Below are 26,910 nucleotides of genomic sequence, written 5' to 3'. Positions count from 1 at the left end.
CTTCAAGTGATTCCATCAATTAAAGCCCATACCAGCTTCCAAGCGCCCTTTACATTTGCAGATTGACCAGTGGTGCACATTTACATTTCTTTCACGAAAGCAGGCATCATGGCAAGAAGGCTTCGTTCGCTGTTTGCCTCTCCCTCGGCTTCACAGCAAAAGAGGCTCCTTGAATGGCACTTCTGCTGAAGCATTTCAACTCTCAGAATTAACCGCCCTGGGACTGGTCTTTTCACAACAAGCATTGGCATAGCCAATAGGTCTCGCCTTTGAGACCTTATAAGTGTTTAGCCATGCAACAGTTGATGCTGTTGCAGGAAGGATATTGTGCTGCATAGCTAAATACTTATAAGGCCCCAAAGGCGAGACCTATTGGCTATGCCAATGCTTGTTTTCAATGGGAGCCTGTTTTCTCGTTCGGAACACAGGCTCCCATCCCATGGGAGTCCGACCGAACCAAGTCCGTAACCATCCGGACGCATTGTAATCGGTCGGTAAGACTCCCTGGATACGAATCGTTCGGAAGGCATTTCTAACCTGATTTGGTGGGAATGCTTTCCTGACGACATCGGAATCGGCCTGTATGTCTCACTGCATTAACAATCCATGCACACCAGCCACCTCTTTTATCACTTGTTGACTTTATGCTTGTCTTGGACCCTTTATAGCGCTCTCACGCCTTTTGGACTATGTTAGTGCTATACAAACCCAAAACATTGTTTCAACTGTAAAATATACAAATCCTTCCAACATTCAACAGCACTCGCACAGCTGCCAGTCTTGCATCGCTGTTCTTTAGGTATTCGCAGCCTTTAACATCTCCCTTCTTATGGATAGAACGTAAAGCATCATTTTAGGTTCTTGTAAATCCAGACCCTGTTGCTGGATATAGGGGTGTCATGGGGCTCTTGTCTTAGCCCTGCGCTTTTTAACATCTATGTGGCACCCCTGGCAACGCTGGCAAACATATGCAGATGGCACCCTGCTGATAATCTTTTGGTAATGCACAGACACCAGTCAGAGCGTTTTTCAGTATGGCTGAGCGCTTTTGCTGCACGGATGACCGAAAATGGTCTTCAGTTGAACGCAGAAAAAATGGAGATCCTGTTTGGGAAGGCCCGACAGCTACGGGCTGTGATTGGTGGCCTCCGAACCAGGTACTGGGCTAGAATCTGGGAGTGTACCTGGAGCAGTCCCTCACAATGAAGCCACAGCTCCGAAATGCAGCCGGGGTTTGCTTCCACCCCATGCGGCTGTTGAAGACTTTGCCCGCTCCTTCCACTTGCTGTAAGAAAAACTCTATTTCCGATTTGGAGAACACCCTGCTGGCCTCCGCAAACGGGGCAGTGTTATCAAGACTGCGGGTCGTGCAGAACACTGCGGCGTCTCATCGTCAGTCTCCCGGCGGGGGACCCCGTCAGCTCCTCTTCCACGCACGCGCACCCTTCACTGGGGTCCTGTGCGGAAGAGGGTCATCTTTGAGGTCTGCTGCTTGACTCATCACGCTCTAATAAGGAAAGGGCCCTATTGTATCAAATCAAAACTCGCTCCTTATTGTCCAAGCAGCTATCTGCACTCCAGCGACAGAGCTCTGCTCGCTGTCCCACGAGTAGGTGGTCTCGCTCAGGGGGCAGGTGTCTCTTACCTACCCCTCACTACTGGAGAGCGCTTCCACCCCACAAGTCTGTGCTCTGATCTCACTCCTTTTAGGAAAATGCTACAGACTACGCTGTTTAATTACACTCAATGTTGTCGGTAGTCAGTAACATTGGTAAAGGCGCCCAGATACCCCCTTCGGGGTCATTCGCGCCCGATATACATTTTAGATCCATAATATATATTTTTTGTTTGATTTCCGTACTTTTAAATTCCCAACCTAACAGTGGCATCTCGGTTACTATTTCCGGCGCGTGAGGTCCAATGGCAGGGATCCCACCCGACATTCAATCAAGCAGGGGCGTCCGGCCTAGGTCCAGGGGGCACCCTAAACTCTCGAACATCCATGCCAGGCGGTCACCATAGCCACGGACCGTGCAAACGAGTCCATTTAAATTCTGTCTGCGGCATGTCCTCCTTGCCTTATAATGAGGCATGGATTGCTCCTCTGGGGCCACGTGGTAGTAAGTCATTTTAGTGGCCATTAACCCTCTACCCTACAAAACAAGGCCTCAGACCTCCCCGCAGTAACAGTGCACACGTCTTCTTCTCGACCTTGGAAGGGTGAAAGGCAGAGGCTGCCCCAGTGCAACTCACACCTGCAGGTCGTGGCGGTGGCCTCTCGCTTGCCTTGAGTGATAAACACAGTGGGCCAGGAGCGATCGTGGTCGTGTGTGACGTGGAATGCCGCTGAGTGTGTGTGTGGCGGTCCCAGGTACAGGAGGCTCATGTCATGCTCCAGGGGTCTCTCTTGGGAGCTGTGGCAGCCCTACGGTTACCTTTGTTATATTTTGGCTTGTTTTACGGGCTGGTGGGGGGTGGGGCATTAGTTTCATCGCTTGTTATACAGTTGTTTTTCCAAAGCGTTTTATATGAAATATTTTAACATACAGGTTATTTTTACCCGGTCGAATATTCGAGTCTCATTTTATCGGCCTTTGAAGGATGAAGGGCTCAGCTCTTCTTGCTCATTATGGATATGTGATTTCAAAATCTTGGAACACTCGCTGTCTTATGTAACATTTCCTATACATTAATGTACTCACTTCTGTGATTCATTATCTCTACATCATATCTGTGTGATTAAAAGTATTTTATCGCAATGCAATGGTATGAGTAGCTAATTTAAAGAAATTAAATAGAATCAAAAACATTAGGACGTATTATTTAAATCGTTATTCGTGTGATCACTCACTTAGAAACATCTGACATTATTACAGACTTACAGTTCATGCATATCTCACACATACAGGGACTCAACAAAGTCAAAAGCTTGCGTCCATGTTTTAGTTTCTCTTAAGAAGTGATAAGATGAGGGGCTTGGTTTCCCTCCAGTGCATTGGGATCTAGGTTCCTGACCGCTCCCAGCAAGTATGAGACTCCATCAAAAGGAGGGGTGGTGGCCCTCTAAGTGAGGCCTTTGTGTTGGGCCCAACTAGAAGCGAAAAAGAAAGCCTTCCTCACCTTTTGCTCTCCGAATGTCAGCTGCCTGGTTTGATGCCAGCATGCTGTCATGTCCCTGCAACCCGAGTGACGTCACAGCCTGACATCTAATTCCTGGAGTGATATCACAGCCTTAAATCCATTCACGGACTGATGGCGTAGCCTGACTCATGATTTTTGGAGCTATGTCGCAGCCTCACGCCTGGATTCTAGAGTGACCCCAACAAAATCTTTGTTTCTGGAGTGATGTCAGTCTAGTTTCTGGAGTAGTGATTTCAATCGGGTATCTTATTTCTATATTGTTGTCACACCTGAGGGGTGATTTCTGGTGTCATGTCACATGGTTTCTGGAGTCATGTCACATGATTTCTGGAGTGATACAATAGCCAAACATCATGTTCTTCACGTCGTATCAGAGCCTGACATGTGGTTTGTACACTGATGCCATTCTGAAGTCTGGTTTCTGGAGTGAAATTCTAATCTGACACCTGGTTTGCAGGCTGATGTCATAGTCCGAATTCTATTTTCTGGAGACATTGCAGCAAGCCATCTGTTTTCTCTGGTCACCTTCAAGCCGAACATCCGGTTTCTGGAGGGATGCTAATCTGACACCTAGTTTCTAGAGGGATGTTAGCCTGGCCTCCGGTTTCTAGAGGGATGATAGCCTGGCCTCCGGTTTCTAGAGGGATGTTAGCCTGGCCTCCGGTTTCTAGAGGGATGTTAGCCTGGCCTCCGGTTTCTAGAGGGATGATAGCCTGGCCTCCGGTTTCTAGAGGGATGATAGCCTGGCCTCCGGTTTCTAGAGGGATGATAGCCTGGCCTCCGGTTTCTAGAGGGATGATAGCCTGGCCTCCGGTTTCTAGAGGGATGTTAGCCTGGCCTCCGGTTTCTAGAGGGATGATAGCCTGGTCTCCGGTTTCTAGAGGGGATGCGAGTCTGACGCCTAGTTTCTAGAGGGATGTTAGCCTGGCTTCCGGTTTCTGGAGGGATGATAGACTGGCCTCCGGTTTCTAGAGGGATGATAGCCTGACCTCCGGTTTCTAGAGGGGATGCTAGTCCGACACCTAAATTCAAGAGGGATGCGAGTCTGACACCTAGTTTCTAGAGGGATGTTAGCCTGGCCTCCGGATTCTAGAGGGATGTTAGCCTGGCCTCCGGTTTCTAGAGGGATGATAGCCTGACCTCCGGTTTCTAGAGGGGATGCTAGTCCGACACCTAAATTCAAGAGGGATGCGAGTCTGACGCCTAGTTTCTAGAGGGATGTTAGCCTGGCCTCCGGTTTCTAGAGGGATGTTAACCTGGCCTCCGGTTTCTAGAGGGATGATAGATAGCCTGGCCTCCGGTTTCTAGAGGGATGATAGATAGCCTGGCCTCCGGTTTCTAGAGGGATGATAGCCTGACCTCCGGTTTCTAGAGGGGATGCTAGTCCGACACCTAAATTCAAGAGGGATGCGAGTCTGACGCCTAGTTTCTAGAGGGATGTTAGCCTGGCCTCCGGTTTCTAGAGGGATGTTAACCTGGCCTCCGGTTTCTAGAGGGATGATAGCCTGACCTCCGGTTTCTAGAGGGATGATAGATAGCCTGACCTCCGGTTTCTAGAGGGATGATAGCCTGACCTCCGGTTTCTAGAGGGATGATAGCCTGACCTCCGGTTTCTAGAGGGATGCTAGTCTGATGCCTAAATTCAAGAGGAGTGCAAGTCGGATGTCCAGTTTCTAGAGGGATGCTAACCTGACGCCAGGCCTGGTTCTAGGGAGTGGGCTGGTTGGGCCAGGCCCACCCAAAGATGAGCCTTGCCCACCCAAACATGAGCCTTGGCCCTCGCAGTGAATCTCCCACCGATGTACAACAATGAAGAATGTTCAGAAGCTGGTGATTTATGATCCTGCTGGACAGCAATCATTTGTCTGTTGGTAGTTTTTAAATGCAGATAAACTGAATTTTATGTGGATAGCTGAATGGGTTACTGCCTTTGTCACAGAGATTCTTGTGTTACTCGCAGTTCAGAAGTTGCAATCTTAAGATAGGACAGTGATCTATGAACTGTCATCAAAGAGCTGCATACAAACTTCGCTTTTTTGTGTTGTGATATAGTTAGAACTTCCCCGGTCTTTCGTTATTCTAATGTTGCTAAAAAGAGTTTGTTTGGGCAGTTTTAATAAAAATTTTATCAGTAAAGCCAACCCCCAACCACTGGAGTACTCTTTAAATCCTGGGTTTGTGCATCTCCAGATCAAACCCTCGTAAAATATACTGCCCACCAGCATGGATGATGTGATTCCTACACCTTGTAATCCTCATTGCCTTATGTGACACTCTGCGTAAACTGATTTATTGTCTCTGTATAATGTGTGCGTGATCATGTAAAGTACTGTGACACCTTACACTGATATGAATAGCGCTATACAACAAATGAAATACATATATGAGAGAATGGCAATGGAGAGAGGAGGAGCACTGGTGGAGGGTGGTAGTGAGGGAATCCGAGGATGAGGTCATGGGGTGGGGGGGGGGGTCAACAGAGAGACGAGGGGCGCTGGTGGAGGGTGGCAGTGAGGCAATCCGAGGAGATGATCATGGAGTGGGGGGGGGGGGGGCTACGGAGAGATGGGGGACACTGGTGGATGGTGGTAGTGAGGGAGTCTGAGGAGGAGGTCATGAGGGGGAGGGGCTACCGAGAGATAAAGGGCACTGTTGGAGGGTGGTAGTAAAGGTATCTACGGAGAAAGAGGTCATTGGTGGGGTGCCAAAAAAGACTTTTGCACCAACGATAAAGCCGGCCCTGTCATGGCCTTTCTGTTTTTGGTTATTTAATTAATAGTCTGGTCATTAGGGCAACTGTGGAACATACTTTAAAGTACATGCTAATTACATTTACTGCTATATTCAATGTTTCAAGTTTGAAGGTGATTTTACTAATGTTTTTTTCCGGGAACAATGAAAGTGGAACCGGATGGTGGCTGATATGGGGCTGGGGCCTAAGATCAGCTATGACATAAGGTGCACTGAAGAGGGGTGGTAGAAAAGTGGATAAGCAAGCCTGTAAGGGAGTGCACTACAGAGTCAGGGGTCAGGGGGAGGTAGTAATCAAGAGGGATTCTCACTGAGGGCTCACACAGAGGGAGCCCAAGTAGTGTCAGTTGCCTGATACTGCCACCTCAGAAACCTCCTCTTCCCATCAAAGGGACATTACATGGAAAAAAACACTTTTTGAGAGTGATAACATTTACAAAGCGATTTGGAAAAGTGTGCGTTTCACCGGGCCTGTTAAGACTAAGAAGAGATAAAGGAGGGCCCGGAAGCAGACCTGGCTAGACATATAGGACCAATTGGGCCCGCAGTGGCCCACCCAAATGCACCCTTGGCCCACCCAAATAAAAATTCCTGGAGCTGGGCCTGCCTGACGCACAGTTTCTAGAGGGATGCTAACCTGATGCCCTGTTTCTAGAGGGATGCTAACCTGACGCCTAATTTTTAGAGGGATGTTAGTCTGATGCCTAGTTTCTAGAGGGATGCTAGTCTGATGTCTATTTTCTAAAAGGATGCTAATCTGATGCCTAGTTTCTAAAGAGATGCTAATCTGATGCCTAGTTTCTAAAGAGATGCTAATCTGATGCCTAGTTTCTAGCAGGATGCTAATTTGATGCCTAGTTTCGAGCGGGATGCTAGTTTGATGCCTAGTTTCTAAAAGTTTGCTAGCCTGACCTAAGGTTTCTAGAGGGATGATAGTTTTACGCCTAGTTTCTAGCAGGGATGCTAGTCTGACCCCAGGTTTCTAGAAGGATGCTAGTGTGACGCCTAGTTTCTAGAGGGATGCTAGTCTGAGGCCTAGTTTCTAGAGGGATGCTAGTCTGAGGCCAAGTTTCTATAGAGGGATCATAATCTGACACCTAGTTTCTAGAGGGATGTTAGTCTGCCTAGTTTCTAGAGGGATGCTAGGCAGACACCTAGTTTCTAGAGGTGATTCAAACCAGACACCTAGTTTCTAGAGGGATGCTAGGCGGACCTCAGGTTTCTAGAGGGATGCTAACCTGATGCCCAGTTTTTAGAGGTGATGCTAGTCTGACGCCTAGTTTCTAGAGGGATGCTAGTCTGATGCCTATTTTCGAAAGGGATGCTAATCTGATGCCTAGTTTCTAGAAGTATGCTAGCCTGACCTAAGTTTTCTAGAGGAATGATAGTCTTGCGCCTAGTTTCTAGAGGTGATGCTAGGCTGATGCCTAGTTTCCATAGAGGGATGCTAGCCTGCCTAGTTTCTATAGAGGGATGCTAGTCTGATGCCTAGTTTCTATAGAGGGATGCTAATCTGACACCTAGTTTCTAGAGGGATGCTAGTCGGACACCTAGTTTCTAGAGGGATGCTAGCCTGACCTCAGGTTTTTAGAGGGATGCTAGTCTGACACCTAAATTCTAGAGGTGCTAATCTGATGCTTAGTTTCTAGAGCGGTGCTAGTCTGAAGCATAGTTTCTAAAGGGATGCTAATCTGATGCATAGTTTCTAAAGGGATGCTAATCGGATGCCTAGTTTCTGGTGGGATGCTAGTTTGATGCCTAGTTTCGAGCGGTATGCTAGTTTGATGCCTAGTTTCTAGAAGTATGCTACTGACCTAAGGTTTCTAGAGGAATGATAGTCTTACGCCTAGTTTCTAGCAGGGATGCTAGTCTGATCCAAGGTTTCTAGAGGGATGCTAGTGTGACGCCTAGTTTCTAGAGGGATGGTAGCCTGACTCCTGTTTTCTAGAGGGATGCTAGTCTGAGGCCTAGTTTCTATAGAAGGATGCTAGTCTGATGCCTATTTTCTATAGAGGGATGATAATCTGACACTTAGTTTCTAGAGGGATTCTAGGCAGACACCTAGTTTCTAAAGGGATGCTAATCTAATGTCTAGTTTCTAGCGCGATGCTAACCTGACGTCCAGTTTCTAGAGGGATGCTAGTCTGATGCATAGTTTCTAGAAATATGCTAATCCAATGCCTAGTTTCTAGAGGTATGCTAATCTAATGCCTAGTTTCTAGAGCGATGCTAACCTGACGTCCAGTTTCTAGAGGTATGCTAGTCCGACGCCTAGTTCCTAGAGGGATGCTAATCTGATTCCTAGTTTCTAGAGGGATGCTAATTTGATGCCTAATTTCTAGCAGGTTGCTAGTTTGATGCCTTGTTTCTAGAAGTATGCTAGCCTGACCTAAGGTTTCTAGAGAGATGATAGTTTGACCCCTAATTTCTAGAGGGATGCTAGCCTGACCTAAGGTTTCTTGAGGAATGCTAGTATGACGCCTAGTTTATAGAGGGATGCTAATCTGACACCTAGTTTCTAGAAGAATGACAGTCTGATGCCTAGTTTCTAGAGGTGTGCTAGATGGATGCCTAGTTTCTAGAGGGATGCTAATCCGATGCCTAGTTTCTAAAGGGATGCTAGTCTAACCGAAGGTTTCTAGAGGGATGCTAGTCTGATGCCTAGTTTCTAAAGAGATGCTAATCTAATGCCTAGTTCCTAAAGGGATGCTAATCTGACGCCTAGTTTCTAGAGGAAGGCTAGTTTGATGCCTAGTTTCAAAGGAGATGCTAGTCTGACGCCTAGTTTCTAGAAGTATGCTAGTCTGACCAAAGGTTTCTTGAGGGATGATAGTCAGATGCCTAGTTTCTAGTGGGGATGCTAGTATGATCCCTGGTGTCTGGAGAGATGCTAGTCTGACGCCTAGTTTCTATAGAGGTATGCTAGTCTGATGTCTAGTTTCCATAGAGGAATGCTAGTCTGATGCCTAGTTTCTATAGAGGGATGCTAGTCTGCCGCCTAATTCTAGAGGGTTGCTAGTCTGACACACAGTTTATAGAGGGATGCTAATCTGACACTTACTTCTAGAGGGATGCTAGTCTGCCTAGTTTCTAGAGGGATGCTAGTGTGACACCTAGTTTCTAGAGGGATGCTAGTGTGACGCCTAGTTTCTAGAGGGATGCTAGTCTGATGCCTAGTTTCTAATTGGATGCTAGTCTCACCCCAGTTTCTAGAGTGATGTCATAAGCTAACAAATCATTTCTGCAGTAATGTTGCAGCTAGACATTGCGTTATTTTCAGGAGTGATATCACAGCCCAATGTATTCTTTCTATAGGGATGTTGCAGTCTCGCACCTGGGTTCTGGAGTGATATTGTAGCCAGGTGTCTTGTTTCTGGAGTGATGTCACAATCTGATGATTGGTTTCTGGAACAGGGCTTTTCTCTAAGGGTGATCACTGGCTGAGACCAGCTTAGTTCTCCAGTGGGTTAGCCCTGTCAGGCTTCTACTCCTTCCCCGAGGGCTGGCCAGGCTCCTTCCCCGAGGGCTGGCCAGGCTCCTTCCCCGAGGGCTGGCCAGGCTCCTTCCCCGAGGGCTGGCCAGGCTCCTTCCCCGAGGGCTGGCCAGGCTCCTTCCCCGAGGGCTGGCCAGGCTCCTTCCCCGAGGGCTGGCCAGGCTCCTTCCCCGAGGGCTGGCCAGGCTCCTTCCCCGAGGGCTGGCCAGGCTCCTTCCCCGAGGGCTGGCCAGGCTTCTTCCCCGAGGGCTGGCCAGGCTCCTTCCCCGAGGGCTGGCCAGGCTCCTTCCCCGAGGGCTGGCCAGGCTCCTTCCCCGAGGGCTGGCCAGGCTCCTTCCCCGAGGGCTGGCCAGGCTCCTTCCCCGAGGGCTGGCCAGGCTTCTTCTCCGAGGGCTGGCCAGGCTTCTTCTCCGAGGGCTGGCCAGGCTCCTTCTCCAAGGGCTGGTCCTAGCTGAGGCCAGGCCCCCTCTCCAGGTGCTCACTGTTGCTGAGGCCAGGCTCCTCCTTTAAGGCCAGCTGGGGCTGAGGCCAGGCTCCTTATCCAGGTGTTGACGTGGCTGAGGCCCGTCTCCTCCTCCAAGGGCTGGCCGTGGCTGAGACCAGGCTACTTCTCCATTGGCTGGCCGTGGCTGAGGCCAGGCTCTTCCAAGGGCTGGCCGTGGCTGAGGCCAGTCTCCTCCTCCAAGGGCGGCCGTGGCTGAGGCCAGGCTCCTCCTCGAAGGGCTGGCCGTGGCTGAGGCCAGTCTCCTCCTCCAAGGGCGGCCGTGGCTGAGGCCAGGCTCCTTCTCCATTGGCTGGCTGAGGCCAGGCTCCTTCTCCATAGGCTGGCCTTGGCTGAGGACAGGCTCCTTCTCCATAGGCTGGCCTTGGCTGAGGACAGGCTCCTTCTCCATAGGCTGGCCTTGGCTGAGGACAGGCTCCTCTTCCACGGGCTGGCCTTGGCTGAGGCCAGGGTCTCCTTCCAAGGGCTGGCCTTGGCTGAGGCCAGACTCCTTCTCTATAGGCTGGCCTTGGCTGAGGCAAGGCTCCTTCTCCATTGGCTGGTAGTGGCTGAGGCCAGGCTCCTCCTCCAGGGACTGGCCATGGCTGAGGCCAGGCTCCTACTCCAAGGGCTGGCCGTGTCTCTGTGAAATGCTCCGCCACTGTAAATATTAAAAGATCGGAAGAGGCATACTAGATATATTTTAGTTTTGGCTGAAGTGCAGATGAATATTTTAAGCCTCGATTTGACACACAACGAAATTGAATATGCAAACCAAACCTCCGTACATGGAAGTGATGGTAGTCACTCTCCCACAGTACTGATGGAGAGCACCGGTACTCCCTCCTTTTAGGTATTGAGCCCCCGCAGAGACGTGCTGGTACACTCCCTTTCAAATTAAAGAAACGTAGGTACTGAGCACCGGCTCAGTTCAAACATTCAGATTGATCAGCAAAAGTAAATGCCCGGTTTGTAAAGCGCCAAGAGGCCTGATGCCTGGGAGCTAATAAAGTGCTCAGCGCTGGTTACACGCAGCAGATTCGAGAAACATAAATTTCCTAAACCCGCTTCTGATACTTCATTCTCAACTCTTAGGTGCCCTCTCCCGGTCGTCGGTAGTAGCACAGGTCTCCTCGGGTGTTAGTACTGCGTCAGCACGCGCGTTCCAGGTCCCAGTGAACTGAGTTGGGGGGAGGGGGGCCACACACACCGGAGCAGCACGGGCTCCCCGCCTCCTCTTCACCTGTTATATGCACACAAGTAGCGGTACAACCAGGCCTTTAAGTGGGGTGAAAATACTTGGGGGGGGGGGGGGGGTCAGGGTCGGGCGTCTCGCACAGGGGCGCGTCCAATGTAATTAAGGGCGTGGCTTAACACACCTAAACTAAACATCTGTGTTTTAGCATAGTGTGCCGCCCGACTTGTATTTTGCTGTTTGTCTGCATCCAGATATGATACAACACGTAACATCATACCTACAACAAGTCAGGACTATTAGCTTTGTCAATGGCTGTTAGTTGCATAAGGTAAATAAGCAGCAACTATGACTTGTATATTATTGAAAAAGCTTCCACTTAAATCCCTGGTGACACCACGACAATGTTACTGCTCCTGAGTTTCAAAAAGAGAAGGGAAATCCAGAGAGAAAATGACTCTAAAGGATCATGGCATGAGGTCATGCCGTAACGTCTCCACTAGTGTGTTCCCTTCCCCTACAATGCTCACATGGCATACTGTTGGGGTTTTAAACAGCCCATAGCTGCCTTTGCAGGCGGGTCCTTTAGGGGAGTTACGCGCAGTTTGAAAGAAAAACTACAGCTGGGTCCGTGGTGTTGTAAGGAGCTCGAGTAAGAGGCCCACCGCCCCAGGGGGATTGTAAGAATCAGACATAACCGGTGTGTAGTGGGCCCTGGCGCCTCTGCCCTTTCTGCACCTCCCTTGCTGCACCTCCCTTGCTGCACATTGCCATCTAGGCCCTTGCCACACCCTCCTTGCTGTCCATTGCCAGCTAGGCCCTTGCTGTACCGTCCTTGCTGCACATTGCCATCTAGGCCCTTGCTGCATTGCCCTTGCTCCACTTTGCCAGCTAGGCCCTTGCTGCACCGCCCTTGCACACATTGCCAGCCAGGCCCTTGCTGCACCGCCCTTGCTGCACATTGCCATCTAGGCCCTTGCTGCACTGCCAGATAGGCCCTTGCCGCACCGCCCTTGCCGCACATTGCCAGCTAGGCCCTTGCTGCACCATCCTTGCTGTCCATTGCCAAGTAGGCCCTTGCTGCACCGCCCTTGCTGTCCATTGCCAGCTAGGCCCTTGCTACACCGCACTTGCTGTCCATTGCCAGTTAGGCCCGTGCCACACCGCCCTTGCTGCACTGCCCTTGCTGCACATTGCCATCTAGGCCCTTGCCACACTGCCCGCTAGGCTCTTGCCGTAACGCCCTTCCTGCACATTGCCAGCTAGGCCCTTGCTGCACATTGCCAGCTAGGCCCTTTCTGCACCGCCCTTTCTGCACTGCCCTTGCTGCACATTGCAGGCTAGGCCCTTTCTGCACCGCCCTTGCTGTCCATTGCCAGCTAGGCCCTTGCTGCGCCATCCTTGCTGTCCATTGCCTGCTAGGCCCTTGCCACACTGCCCTTGCTGTCCATTGCCACCTAGGCTCTTGCCGTAACGCCCTTGCCGCACATTGCCAGCTAGGCCCTTGCCGCACATTGCCAGCTAGGCCCTTGCCGCACATTGCCAGCTAGGCCCTTGCTGCACATTGCCAGCTAGGCCCTTGCTGCACTGCCCTTCCTGCACATTGCCAGCTAGGCCCTTGCTACACTGCCCTTGCTGTCTATTGTCAGCTAGACCCATGCTGCACTGCCCTTGCTGCACATTGCCAGCTAGGCCCTTGCTGCACTGCCCTTACTGCACATTACCTGCTAGGCCCTTGCTGCACCGCCCTTGCTGTCCATTGCCAGCTAGGCCCTTGCTGCATCCCTCTTGCTCCACCTTGTCAGCTAGGCCCTTGCCGCACTGACCGCACTGCCTTTGCTGCACATTGCCATCTAGGCCCTTGCTGCACATTGCCTGCTAGGCCCTAGCTGCACCATCCTTGCTGCACATTGCCAGCTAGGCTCAGACCCACTTTTCTGTTGGCTAAAAAGACAAAGGGGCTAAAGTTATTACAAACAAGAACATTGTTTTGGGGTTTTGCAGAGCTTAGACCTGTCTTGTGCAATGCTTTATCATCTGATAGCATTCTCTTTTTTTCAACTTCCCACACTCAGCCGTGGATTGTTCTCCCTGCTCTACCCACATTCCTATATCTTCTCACTCTCTGAGCTCTACCTATATCCTCTCACTCGCGGCGCTCTACCTCCATCTTCTCGCTCGTGGAACTCTACCTCCATCTTCTCACTCGTGGAGCTCTACCAGCATCTTCTCACTCGCAGAACTCTACCTGCATCTTCTCACTCGCAGAGCTGTCCCTACATTCTACATCTTCTGACTTCCAGAGCACCTCATACATATCTACATCTTCTCACTCATGGATTTCTACCTACATCTTCTCACTCGTGGAGCTCTACCTACATCTTATCACTCGTGGAGCTCTACCTGCACACCTACATCTTTTCCCTTGTGAAGCTCTGCCTACACACCTACATCTCACTCGTGGAGCTCTACCTGCACACCAACTCCACCTTACTTGTGAAGCTCTGCCTACATACCTACATCTCACTCACAGAGCTCTACCTGCTCACCCACACCTTCTCACTTGCGGAGCCCTACCTGCACACCTACACTGTCTCACTGTAGGAGAGTAGGGTCTGCTTTCTATGTTCACCCCCACTTTTTGCTTTTGCTTCACTGGTTTTCGACTTAGATGTGGCTGTGGGCCTGCTAATCAGACCCACAGCCCAGCTGTTCTCTCTCTAAATTTATACTATGTACTTTAGGTGCATAACCCAATTGGTTAGGATCACCTTATTGGCCCCTGTACAGTGTACCTTAGGTACACAGGGCATAGGTGTACCCTAGGCCTACCAGGGGCTGCAGCATGTATTATGCCACCCCTGGCCTGGCCTTCCATTATGACACAACTGGCTGATCACTCAGCTGGGGCAAGGTTGTGTAATCACTCCTTGCTTAGGTGTAGTATTCCTATACCTACCTTATATATAGACACATGTGTACCTATCAGCCACTCCTATGGCAGGCCTTAACAATCCTGGAGGCAGAGTGCGTGGTAACGTGAGATGGTGCTCTAGCATGACCTGAGCCTGTCTGCAGCTTTTGGAACCCTGTCCTTATAGCTGTTCTATGATATAGCCTACCATATACTCTTAAAGTACCTTATAATCTTAAACGGTTATGGTAACTATGGTTTGGCTTTATCAAAACATGTCGTGTAAGGTGTCTAACACTTTGGAATAATACCCCCATACCATTTCTGGCAATGAGGATATTATTCCTCCCTTCTAGAGGGAGAAGACATGTTGAAACCTACTTACCCGGTTAAAGTTAACCAGAGCCCCAGCATCATAAAATGGATGCTGCTGCCACAGACACAAGTCTGACCTCCTGCTGCTGGGAGTCCTTCCAGCGAGGGAGGCTTGGACAATAGGTTTCCTGCCTTGGGAGGTGCGAGCACCACCCCAGACAGGATTTAGTGTATTGGGGCAGGGAGGGATGAAAGAAATTAGACACTGCCTGGGGCACACAAGGTGTCCCATGCATAGTCCAGTTCAAACCGGCGCTGGGGCACTCCAGCCCCAGCTCTGGCGCGAAACTGGAAAAAGGAAAGGGGGTGTAACCACTCCCCTTCCTGGTCCCACCCATAGGAGGGACCTTGCAGGTAGCCCAGCCCACTAGCCCAGTATATCAGTAGGTAGCTGAGCCCTGCTAAATTAGATTATCCTGAATCTGCAACTTGAACAGAAACTCTGGACCTTCGACATTCGACCTCAGGAAGAAGACTGAAGAAATCTCCCTTGTGGCCAAGGAGTGACCACCCTGGGCAACCAGGCACCATCCAGCGACCGCTGCTTGCTTTGCGACTGAATCCTACGAGGGACGACTGCAGAGACTGACCAGCGCCGAGACTTCCAGACACCTCTGAACCAGATCCACATCTCCAGCGAAGCTGAGATCCGTGGAGGCGACGAGGGACGTGGGACCGGCGACTTGGGAAAAGTGGCTAGTAACTGACTAGCGCGACTTCTGAGGCTTCCTCGAGGCTGTGCTTGGGGAATTGAGAAGCCCCACTCCCGAGCACCATCTGCAAAGAAGATCGGCTCCCCACACTTCACGTGTTCTGCGTGGGGCCCTTCTGCACCTGTGTTGCTCGACGTGTTGTCCGGTTGCTGGCCCGTTGGCTGGTAGCCTCCGTGACGACGAACCTTTACTTTCAACTTGCTGGTCCGGCTCCTCCAGACTGGCACCCGCTCCTCTGTGAAAGAGAAGCACCCCAGACCTTCCTGGTCTGCACCAGAAGCAAGTCCTCCATCCTGCGTGGGTTCCGCTTGCCAAGGCTTGTTGGGTCCTGACTCGACTCCGACGCCGCCGACAGCAAGATCCTTCGTGGGACAGCTCACCTCCTGGTCCTGGTCGTCCTCGACGTCTCCTGGTACCCGTGGCTGCTGCGACAAGCTTCACCTCTTCACCTGCATCTTCACGACATCGCCTGGTTCCTTCCCGGCTCCTGGCTGGTGACCTAGACTCTGTCCCTTCTGCTTGCAGGTTCCTTCCTTCTTGATCCCCACCTTGGGATCCACCGGACACTCTTCACTGACTGCCTGTCAGCAACTTTCCTTCAGGCATCCATAGAAGTCCACGACGAAACCCGACGCAAGTTCACACCTATGCACCCGCAGCCCGTGGGCTAGGTAACTTGGGTACTTCGGTGCTCACAAGGGTATTGACTATCCTAGGGTCTAGTTTCCAAGTCTCGACTTCCTAGCTATTCCAGAAGTGTCCTAAAACTGTTAAATTCTAATCACTACTATTTCTATCGAATTTTACGCATTACGCGTGAGTGTTTCCACTCTGCACCTGAATCCCGTGGGCCTCCCACTTCCTAACCTTTGGTAGTATAGTGTAGCCCCAGCGATTCCCTAGGCCTATCCTGTGTTCGTGACAGTGGTTCTTATACCACTTACTTAGTATATGGTTTGCGTGGCCCCTAGGGCCTAACTGTATTACTTACCTGTGTGACTTAATGTATGCTTAAATAAGACTGTGTTGTACTTACCTCGAATCTCATAGAGTGCTGAGGGTTTGACTAGAATAAATACATTCTATTTTTATATATATCTGTTGTGGTGTCCTTTCATTTGGTATTCAAGGGATTACATATGGTATAACAGCTGGCTTCACATGCCATACAGAGTTTAGCTTAATACTGCTCTTGTCCATGCTACCACTAGGATAGCTGGTCTATAAGGTTGACTTTACAACCAATCACCATAAGGGTTGTTTGGACTGATACAAGGTGTACACTAGAATTAGTGACATCATATATCAGGCCAACTTCTCACACTCACTAGCAGAGCTCTACCTGCACACCTACATCTTCTCACCCGTGGAGCTCTGCCTACATACATCTCACTCACGAAGCTCTACCTGGACACCTACATCTTCTCACCCGTGGAGCTCTGCCTACATACATCTCACTCACGAAGCTCTACCTGCACACCTACATCTTCTCACTTGTGACGTTCTGCCTACATACCTACATTTCACTCATGGAGCTCTACCTGCACACCTACATCTTCTCACCTGTGAAGCTCTGCCTACATATCTACATCTTCTCACTAACAGTGCTCCATCTACATTTTCTCATTCGTGGAGCTTTACCCACATTCACACATCTTCTCACTCACGGAGCTCTACCTCCACACCTACATCTTCTTTCTCACGGAGCTCTACCTACACACCTACACCTTCTCACTTGCGGAGCTCTACCTGCATACTGACATCATCTCACCCATGAAGCTCTACCTACACGTCTACACCTTTTCACCCACAGAACTCTACCTACATCTCCTCACTCATGGATCTCTACCTACATCTCCTCACTCATGGATCTCTACCTACATCTTCTCACTCGCGGAGCTCTACCTACATCTTCTCACTCACGGAGCTCTACCTACATCTTCTCACTCACGGATCTCTACCTACATCTTCTCACTTGTTGAGCTCTACCTATATCTTCACTCAAGCAGCTCTACCTACATATTCTCACTCAAGGAGATCTACCTACATTCTCTTACTTTTGAAGCCATACCTGCATCTTCTCACTCATGGAGCGCTACCTGCGCACCTACATCTTCTCACTCATGGAGGGCAACCTGCACCCCTACATCTGCTCACTTGTGAAGCTCTGCCTACAGACCTACATCTCACTCACGGAGCTCTACCTGCTCACCTACACCTTCTCACTTGTGGAGCTCTGCCTACATACCTACATCTTCTCACCAGTGAAGCTCTACCTACATATCTACATCTTTTCACCCACAGAGCTCTACCTACATCTTCTCACTCACGTAGCTCTACCTACATCTTCTCACTCACTGAGCTTTACCTACATCTTCTTACTTTCAGAGCCCTACCTACATCTTCTCACTCGCGGAGCTCTACCTGCACACCTACATCTTCTCACTTCTGAAACTCTGCCTACATACCTACATCTTACTTCGTACCTGCACACCTAAATCTTCTCTCTCGCAGGGCTCTACCTACATCTTGTGAGTCACTGAACTCTGCTTACATATCTAAACCTTCTCACTCGCGGAGCTCTACCTACACACCTACATCTTCTTTCTCGTCGGAGCTCTACCTGCACACCTACATCTTCTCACCCATGAAGCTCTACCTACATATCTACATCTTCTCAGTCGTGGAGCTTTACCCACATTCCCACATCTTCCCTCTCGCAGAGCTCTACCTACATCTTCTGACTCACTGAACTCTACTTGCATGTCTACCGCTTCCCACTCGCGGAGCTCTACCTGCACACCTACATATTCTCACCCGTGAAGCTCTACCTACATATCTACACCTTCTCACCCACAGAGCTCTACCTCCATCTTCTCACTCATGGAACTCTACATACATCTTCTCACTCACAGATCTCTACCTACATCTTCTCACTCGTGGAGCTCCACCTGCACACCTACACCTCACTTGCTGAGCTCTACCTGCACACCTACATCTTCTTTCTCGCGGAGCTCTACCTGCACACCTACACCTTCTCACTCGCGGAGCTCTACCTGCACACCTACACCTTCTCACTTGCGGAGCTCTACCTACATCTTCTCACTCACGGATCTCTACCTACATCTTCTCACTTGTTGTGCTCCAACTATATCTTCGCACTCAAGCAGCTCTACCTACATATTCTCACTTACGGAGCTCTACCTGCATCTTCTTACTTTCGGAGCTATACCTGCATCTTCTCACTCCTGTAGCTCTACCGACATCTTCTCACTCATGGAGCACTACCTGCACACCTGCACCTTCTCACTCATGGAGGGCAACCTGCACACCTACATCTGCTCACTTGTGAAGCTCTGCCTACATACCTACATCTCACTCGCGGAGCTCTACCTGCTCACCTACACCTTCTCACTTGTGGAGCTCTGCCTACATACCTACATCTTCTCACCAGTGAAGCTCTACCTACCTATCTACATCTTCTCACCCACTGAGCTCTACCTACATCTTCTCACTCAATGAGCTTTACCTACATCCTCTTACTTTCAGCGCCCTACCTACATACCTACATCTTCTCACTGATGGAGCGGTACCTGCACACCTACGCCTTCTCACTCGCGGAGCTCTACCTGCACACCTACATCTTCTCACTTATGAAACTCTGCCTACATGCCTACATCTCACTTCATACCTGCACACCTACACCTTCTCACTCGCAGGGCTCTACCTACACACCTACATCTTCTCACCCATGAAGCTCTACCTACATAGCTACACCTTCTCACCCACAGAGCTCTACCTCCATCTTCTCACTCATGGATTTCTACCTCCATCTTCTCACTCACAGATCTCTACCTCCATCTTCTCACTCACGGATCTCTACCTCCATCTTCTCACTCACGGATCTCTACCTACATCTTCTCACTTGTGGAGCTCTACCTACATCTTCTCATTAAAGCTGCTCTGCCTGCATTTTCTAACACAAGGAGCTCTGCCTGCATCTTACTTTCAGAGCCCTACCTATATACCTAGATCTTCTCACTCCCGGGGCTCTACCTACACACCTACGTCTTCTCACTCATGGAGCGGTACCTGCACACCTACACCTTCTCACTCGCAGAGCTCTACCTGCACACCTACATCTCCTACTCAGCTGGGGCCCCTGCGCCTCTGATGCCAGCGGCTCCAGCATCGGCGCCACAGGGTCCCCAAGGATCCAGGCCTGGATCCGGATCGGATTCAGTTGACCTTACTGTACCTTCCCCTGCACCAATTCCAGTTATGACACCCCCGACGATGGTTGTGCCCCCAACCAGCATCGACTCCAGCCTCACCCTCAATTTGGACCCGGCTCCAGACCAATGTCGATAATGGTGCCAGAGGGTACTTTTGTACCGCCGTTCATCCTTGGCATTCCCTACCACCCTGAATTGCAGCCAGAAGAGGGTGAGGAGGACTGGGAGGGATCTGTTGACCCTCTAGCAGACCAACTTGAGGAGCCAGACTGGTGAGAGGATTTGGGTGATGCCAGTAGTCTGGATACCTCTCCAGACCTTGGTATGCTTTCTTCCCCTACCGTGGCTACGGAGGAGGGAGCTTCCTACGCTGTGTTGTTGCTTAGGATGGCTGAGGCCTTGGGCTTTGAGCTTCCTACGGTGACAGTCAGGACTGACCTCCTGACTGAAGTGCTTCAGCCAGCAGTAGCCTCTTTGGAGCCCCTGCTGCCTTTTAACTAGTCTGTCACTAATGTCCTTCTGGGCACTTGGTCCAAGCCCAGCACAGGGGCTCCTGTGGACAGAATGATTGCCCGACACCACCGCCCGGTCCCGGGCGATCCACTTTTCCTCTCCTAACACCCTACCCCTGAGAGCTTGGTAAACCAAGCCTCGTCCTCAAAGGGCACATTCCCTACTGCCTCCCCAGATAGAGAATCCAAGAAGCTGGACCATCATGGGAAGATGTTTTCTTCCGCCAACTTAGGGCTGTGGTCGGTGAACACTGCATGTGTCTTGGGCCGTTCTACACACATGGTGTGGGACACGGCCGGGTAAGTGCTGCAACAGTGCCTGGAGGAGGTCCGGGTAATGCTCACCCGCGCTGTTGCTGAGGATCGAGACGCAGCTAAGTTCGCCATCCGGTGTGGGCTGAATATCGCCGACTCACTGGGTAGGATGGTTTCCACGTTGGTAGCCCTGAGGCGCTACACCTGGTTTCTCTGGATGTCCAATCCACACATTTGGACATGCCCTATGATGGCAGTCGCCTTTTTGGAGACAAGGCGGACAACGTGCACAAGCGCTTCATGGACTCTAGGACCATGGCCAGGTCATTTGACCTCGCTGCCACTTCTCGTGGCTACGGAAGGGGTGCCCAACCATGTTCCACCCAGACCCACAGACCCACGCAGGCTACCCAGCCGTTGGGTGGCACGTGGTGTAGCGGGTCTGGGGGTCAGCTGGCGGGCCAGTCCACCAATGCACCCCCTGCAGCAGCCTCCAAACCTTTCTAGTCTGACTTTTCAGGGCCACCAGTTGCCAGTGGGCGGCAGGATCCGCCATCACCTTCCTCACTGGCACAACATGCGTGCGTGTCTTGGGAGGTAAGGACCCCGCATGTCCTTCCATGCGTGCGTGTCTCTGGAGAAGTAAGGACCCTGCATGTCCTTCCATGCATGCGTGTCTCTGGAGAAGTAAGGACCCTATATGTCCTTCCATGTGTGCGTGTCTTGGTAGGTAAGGACCCTGCATGTCTTTCCATGCATTCGTGTCTGGGAGGTAAGGACCCTGCATGTCCTTCAGTGCGTGCGTGTCTGGTGAGGTAAGGACCCTGCATGTCCTTCAGTGCGTGCGTGTCTGGTGAGGTAAGGACCCTGCATGTCCTTCCATGCGGACCCTGCATGTCCTTCCATGCGGACCCTGCAAGTCCTTCCATGCGGACCCTGCAAGTCCTTCCATGCGGTCCCTGCAAGTCCTTCCATGCGTCCGTGTCTGGAGCCCTGCATGTCCTTCCATGTGTGCGTGTCTGGGGAGGTAAGGACCCTGCTTGTCCTTCCATGCGTGCGTGTCTGGGGAGGTAAGGACCCTGCATGTCCTTCCATGCGTGCGTGTCTCTGGAGAAGTAAAGACCCTGCATGTCCTTCCATGCATGTGTGTCTTGGGAGGTAAGGACCCTGCATGTCTTTCCATGCGTCCGTGTCTGGGGAGGTAAGGACCCTGCATATCCTCCCATGTGTGGTTAAGTAAGGCCCATGCGTGTCCTTCCATGTGCGTCAGGCTCCGCCAGGGAGAGCGGCCCTGGCTGAGCGCAGAGCTGCGCCCTGGTTTCTGTGTTTGCGTCTGGAGTTCATCTAAATGACCAAGATTGGCTCCAGATGAACCCATGGTGCGCAAGTCGCAAATAGTGGGCAGGGATTGCCTCCGATTATGAATACATCTGTAGGAATCGCGAGGTATTTTATGAACTTTGAAGAACTCAAATGCCCCTGAAAGAGGCGCGGCGCTGAGTCAGCGCAGCTCTTCATGATGGGGCAGCCGGCCTCCCCTGGGCCTCCCCTGGGCCTCCCCTGGGCCTCCATGCAGTGCCGATGCCACCCTGTCCTGCAGATTGGAGTTTGTTGTTGTTTTAGCGGAGCAGATGTGCAGGGCCTGCTTCCGGCTTCCTCCCACCCCTCTACACGACGTCTCAGCTTAGCCATCAACAGTTCAGCAGGTGCTGTTGCACCAGGGCACACTATCAAACCATGGGCAATGGAGTCCAGATTCCCTCCTTGCTCCATGGCTTATGGATCCATTGCTGCCCCCATGGAGGTCCTGGGAGGGGCACCATGTCCCAAGGCTGGACAGACCGGCGCAGGGTTGGGTTCGTGCCTCTGCAATAAACACTCACTGGGGCTTTCCTGCCCTCCTGCCTCTTCTGCAGCTCATGGTATGGCTTGGAGGGGGCAACATGTGACGGAACCTGGACCTTCCAGAGGCTTTCAAGGCTGTAAGCGAGCATCTCAAGGTGCCTCCCCACCTGTGGGCTGCCAACCTCAGTGGGCGAGATGGGCTTTACGCTCACCCTCCTCCTCCTAGCTGGCATGTGGGTGCGAGGCCACAGTTTCAGAGAGGCTCATCTATTCACCCACATGGCATCAGTGTTGTCCCCCACGCCCACCCATAGCGACTGCCCTGCCTCGGTGCTTTCTCTGCGCTGCTCTAGGTGCAGCAGAGAGATCCTGTTGGTCTCTTGGGATGGTGCAACTGGTACGTGCAAAGGAATAGGTACCCCTATAATCACCATTAAGTCACACATTTTTTTTTCCAATGGAAAATTGTGTCTGAGACAGCCTCGCATGTACCAAAAGATAAAACGAATAAGACACAAATCGTGTTAATCAAACAATAATTCTCTTGGTGGGTTTGTAGTTTGGATCAGGGATGGGTTTGTAGTTTGGTTAAAGGATGGGTTTGTAGTTTGGGTCAGTAGTTTGGGTCAGGGATGGGTTTGTAGTTTGGGTCAGTAGTTTGGGTCAGGGATGGGTTTGTAGTTTGGTTAAAGGATGGGTTTGTAGTTTGGTTAAAGGATGGGTTTGTAGTTTGGGTCAGGGATGGGTTTGTAGTTTGGGTCAGGGATGGGTTTGTAGTTTGGATCAGGGATGCTTTTGTAGTTAGGATCAGGGATGCTTTTGTAGTTAGGATCAGGGATGCTTTTGTAGTTAGGATCAGGGATGGGTTTGTAGTTTGGATCAGGGATGGGTTTGTAGTTTGGATCAGGGATGGGTTTGTAGTTTGGATCAGGGATGGGTTTGTAGTTAAGATCAGGGATGGGTTTGTAGTTAAGATCAGGACTGGGTTTGTAGTTTGGGTCAGGGATCGGTTTGTAGGTTGGATCAGGGATTGGTTTGTAGTTAGGGCCAGGGCTGTGTGTGTAGTTAGGGCCAGGGCTGTGTGTGTAGTTAGGGCCAGGGCTGGGTGTGTAGTTGGGGCCAGGGCTGGGTGTGTAGTTGGGGCCAGGGCTGGGTGTGTAGTTGGGGCCAGGGCTGGGTGTGTAGTTGGGGCCTGGGCTGGGTGTGTAGTTGGGGCCAGGGCTGGGTGTGTAGTTGGGGCCAGGGCTGGGTGTGTAGTTGGGGCCAGGGCTGGGTGTGTAGTTGGGGCCAGGGCTGGGTGTGTAGTTTGGGCCAGGGCTGGGTGTGTAGTTGGGGCCAGGGCTGGGTGTGTAGTTGGGGCCAGGGCTGGGTGTGTAGTTGGGGCCAGGGCTGGGTGTGTAGTTTGTGCCAGGGCTGGGTGTGTAGTTTGTGCCAGGGCTGGGTGTGTAGTTTGTGCCAGGGCTGGGTGTGTAGTTTGTGCCAGGGCTGGGTGTGTAGTTTGTGCCAGGGCTGGGTGTGTAGTTGGTGTCGGGGATGGGCTTGTAGTTGGTGTCGGGGATGGGCTTGTAGTTGGGGTCAGGGATGGGTTATGGAATTAGCCTTAAAGGTTAGAATGCAAGGTTTAGTATGAGTAACTGTTGATGCTTAAACAATAGGGGTAATTTATGTCATCGAGATAAACGTGGAAAAATATGACCTGGCAGTACACTGCATTTCACATAGAAATACATGTTGGTCACGATTTTTCTGTAACAGTCTTACCACTACATTTTAAATCACAACTTTTGATAAGGTCATTTTTCTGTTTTTTTTCTACAGAAACAGGGGACGACAGAAGAAGTCACCCCGCCTCGGACACTGGAGGAACCTTCATCTCATACAGGTAGGTGGACCCGCAGAAGCCCTACTGATCTGCGCCTCTCTACAATGTGCATTCTTGCTTATTTAGTCAGACAGCCACCATGTTTTCCCTTGGCACAGATGTAAAAGGCAGGATGCTGTCTGAGAAGTCAGGCTTCCAGCATAGAGCCGGGTAACCTGTCTTCATGCCGGTGCACCACTGGGCCAGAGGCACCCCGTAAGGGGGGTGGGGGGTATGAAGTCTTCCTTTGTTAGCAGGTTTCCCTTGATGTCATTCTAAATCTCCTTCAATTTTACTTTAGCACTCTACAGCTCTCTCCAGCACCCTGCCTTCTCCAGCTCCCTGCCCTCTGCAGCTCTCGCCAGCTACCTGCCCTCTGCGGCTCTCTCCAGCTACCTGCCCTCTGCGGCTCTCTCCAGCTACCTTCCTGCTGCAGCTCTCTCCAGCTCCCTGCAGCTCTCTCCAGCTCCCTGCAGCTCTCTCCAGCTCCCTGCAGCTCTCTCCAGCTCCCTGCAGCTCTCTCCAGCTCCCTGCAGCTCTCTCCAGCTCCCTGCAGCTCTCTCCAGCTCCCTGCAGCTCTCTCCAGCTCCCTGCAGCTCTCTCCAGCTCCCTGCAGCTCTCTCCAGCTCCCTGCAGCTCTTGCCAGCTCCCTTCAGCTCTTGCCAGCTCCCTGCAACTCTCGCCAGCTCCCTGCCCTCGCCAGCTCTCGCCAGCTCCCTGCCCTCTGCAGCTCTCGCCAGCTCCCTGCCCTCTGCAGCTCTCGCCAGCTCCCTGCCCTCTGCAGCTCTCGCCAGCTCCCTGCCCTCTGCAGCTCTCGCCAGCTCCCTGCCCTCTGCAGCTCTCGCCAGCTCCCTGCCCTCTGCAGCTCTCGCCAGCTCCCTGCCCTCTGCAGCTCTCGCCAGCTCCCTGCCCTCTGCAGCTCCCGCCAGCTCCCTGACCTCTGCAGCTCCCGCCAGCTCCCTGACCTCTGCAGCTCCCGCCAGCACCCTGACCTCTGCAGCTCCCGCCAGCACCCTGACCTCTGCAGCTCCCGCCAGCACCCTGACCTCTGCAGCTCCCGCCAGCACCCTGACCTCTGCAGCTCCCGCCAGCACCCTGACCTCTCCAGCTCCCGCCAGCACCCTGACCTCTCCAGCTCCCGCCAGCACCCTGACCTCTGCAGCTCCCGCCAGCACCCTGACCTCTGCAGCTCCCGCCAGCACCCTGACCTCTCCAGCTCCCGCCTCCTCTCTCTGAAAAATAAGCTAGGCTCTCTAATCACCTCCATCTCCCAACTTGAAGCTACCATTTCACTTTTAAGCTCCAAGATCTCGACTTTTCCATACACCTCAATTCCTTTGGAAAACACTCACCCTCCCACGAGATGCACCTCGCCCCCACAACCCATAATAGCTAAGCATAGCCTGGCGTCTGCAAATTCACACAAGCATTCGAACGCCTCCCTTCCTCCACTTTCACTTCCCAATAACCCTGCTATCTACAATATTCCGACCATCTCCTCTGTCAGAAACACTCATCCACCTAAACCCTCCCGAGCGCCCTCATACAAGTTCAATATCCCCATCACCCCTCATAGCCCAAGTGCCCCCGTCACCAAAACAGTCTCGACAGAGCTGCACTGTATGCTCCACAACTGCAGATCTGCAATAAAACACAAACTTGAAATCTCCGATACCATCAACTTGCACAATATTGACATGCTCTTCCTCACAGAGACCTGGTTCAATGATACCTCTCATTCTATGTTTGATCTCCTTGTACCAACAGGCTATTCTATACTTAGAAATGACAGACTTGACAAAGTTGGGGGAGGTGTTGCAGTCATCTTTAGAAACTCCCTTCAACTTAAGGCTCTTCCCAACAGCTCCTTCCACACTTTTGAATGCCTATCTCTTGAGCTTCAATTGCACCACCGCTCACCTCTCAGATTCCATGTTATCTACCACCCACCTGGTAGCAGCCCTTCGTTTATGGAGGAACTCACGGACTGCATCAGTGACCAATACTCGCAAAGTGACAATCAGATCTTCGTGGGTGACTTCAATGTCCACTGGGGCTCGCCTCAAGACACCTATGTGAATGCGCTGGCCACCTTCCTCTCTGCAAATGATCTTATCCAACACTGCACTGAAACAACACACTCTAAGGGTTCAACCCTGGACCTTGTGATCTCTAAAGCAGGCTTGCTGTCCATCGCTTCCCCTATTCATGTAGACTGGTCTGACCACCTCCTCATCCCATTCTCTCTTCACCTATCACACTCTATAACTCTTGGCCAGCCTAAGAGGGCTACTTCCTGGTTCCGTGACACTAAAAATATTGACATCAGTACCCTCTGTGAGTCTGCCTTGCTATCACTTCCAAGGCTTGACCCGGACCTAGATGTTAACGAACTCACCTCCCAATGCCTTACAGTCCTTGCAGTCGAAATCAATAATGTCGCTCCTCTCCAAAGCAAAAAGAAAAGACCCACTCCCTCAGCACCTTGGTTCAACAAATCCCTCTATGAAGAAAGGAAGTACCTAAGAGTCCTTGAGAAACAATGGAGACAAGCGCCCTCCACCGAAAACTTGGCCACGCTGCGTTCAGCAAGATCCAAGTACCACAAGCACATTTTCCTTGAAAAAGCGTCGCACTTCAAATCCCTCCTTGACTCAGCCAAAAATAGACCCAAAAAACTATTCGACCTCCTCAAGAACCCTAACAGCTCTCCCCCAACCTCCAAATTGGAGGACTCCACAAAGAAAGCTGCGGATTTCGCTATATTCTTTGACAAAATGGTGAAATCACTTGTAGATCAGGTCATTCATCCTACCCCTACAGAGGAGCGCAAATCCTTAACCATTTGGCAAAACTTTGACCCCATCTCTGATGACGCCCTCCTTAAATGCATCCTCGATACAAAGCCCTCTAACCACTCTCTTGACCCCATCCCTAGTGCCATTGCCATGGACTTCTATACCCATTCTCTTTCCTATTGGACCACTCTGGTCAACCTCTCCCTCAGTCAAGGCTCCCTTCCTGTTTCCTTCAAAAATGGACAGGTCACCCCTCTGCTTAAAAAACCCACCGCTGATGCGAACGACCTCAACAACTACCGTCCCATCACTAACCTACCCTTTCTTGCGAAAATCACAGA

The 26,910-nt window shown here is 51.4% G+C and overlaps 1 protein-coding gene across 5 annotated transcripts in view; it reads left to right on the top strand.

Annotated features, from left to right (window-relative positions):
• Positions 1-26,910, top strand: part of TBC1D5 (TBC1 domain family member 5) — a 2,224,639-nt gene that overhangs the window by 860,716 nt on the left and 1,337,013 nt on the right. For all 5 annotated transcript variants that reach the window (XM_085630445.1, XM_085630447.1, XM_085630444.1 and 2 more), the window contains one exon: positions 23,729-23,792. In XM_085630445.1, the coding sequence (XP_085486571.1) occupies positions 23,729-23,792 (64 nt within the window). The remainder of the gene's footprint in view (positions 1-23,728; positions 23,793-26,910) is intronic.

The sequence above is a fragment of the Triturus cristatus genome, chromosome 10 (genome assembly GCF_964204655.1).
Source record: "Triturus cristatus chromosome 10, aTriCri1.1, whole genome shotgun sequence".
In the NCBI taxonomy this organism is placed as follows: Eukaryota; Metazoa; Chordata; class Amphibia; order Caudata; family Salamandridae; genus Triturus; species Triturus cristatus.
This window is presented reverse-complemented; position numbering and strand designations above follow the sequence as displayed.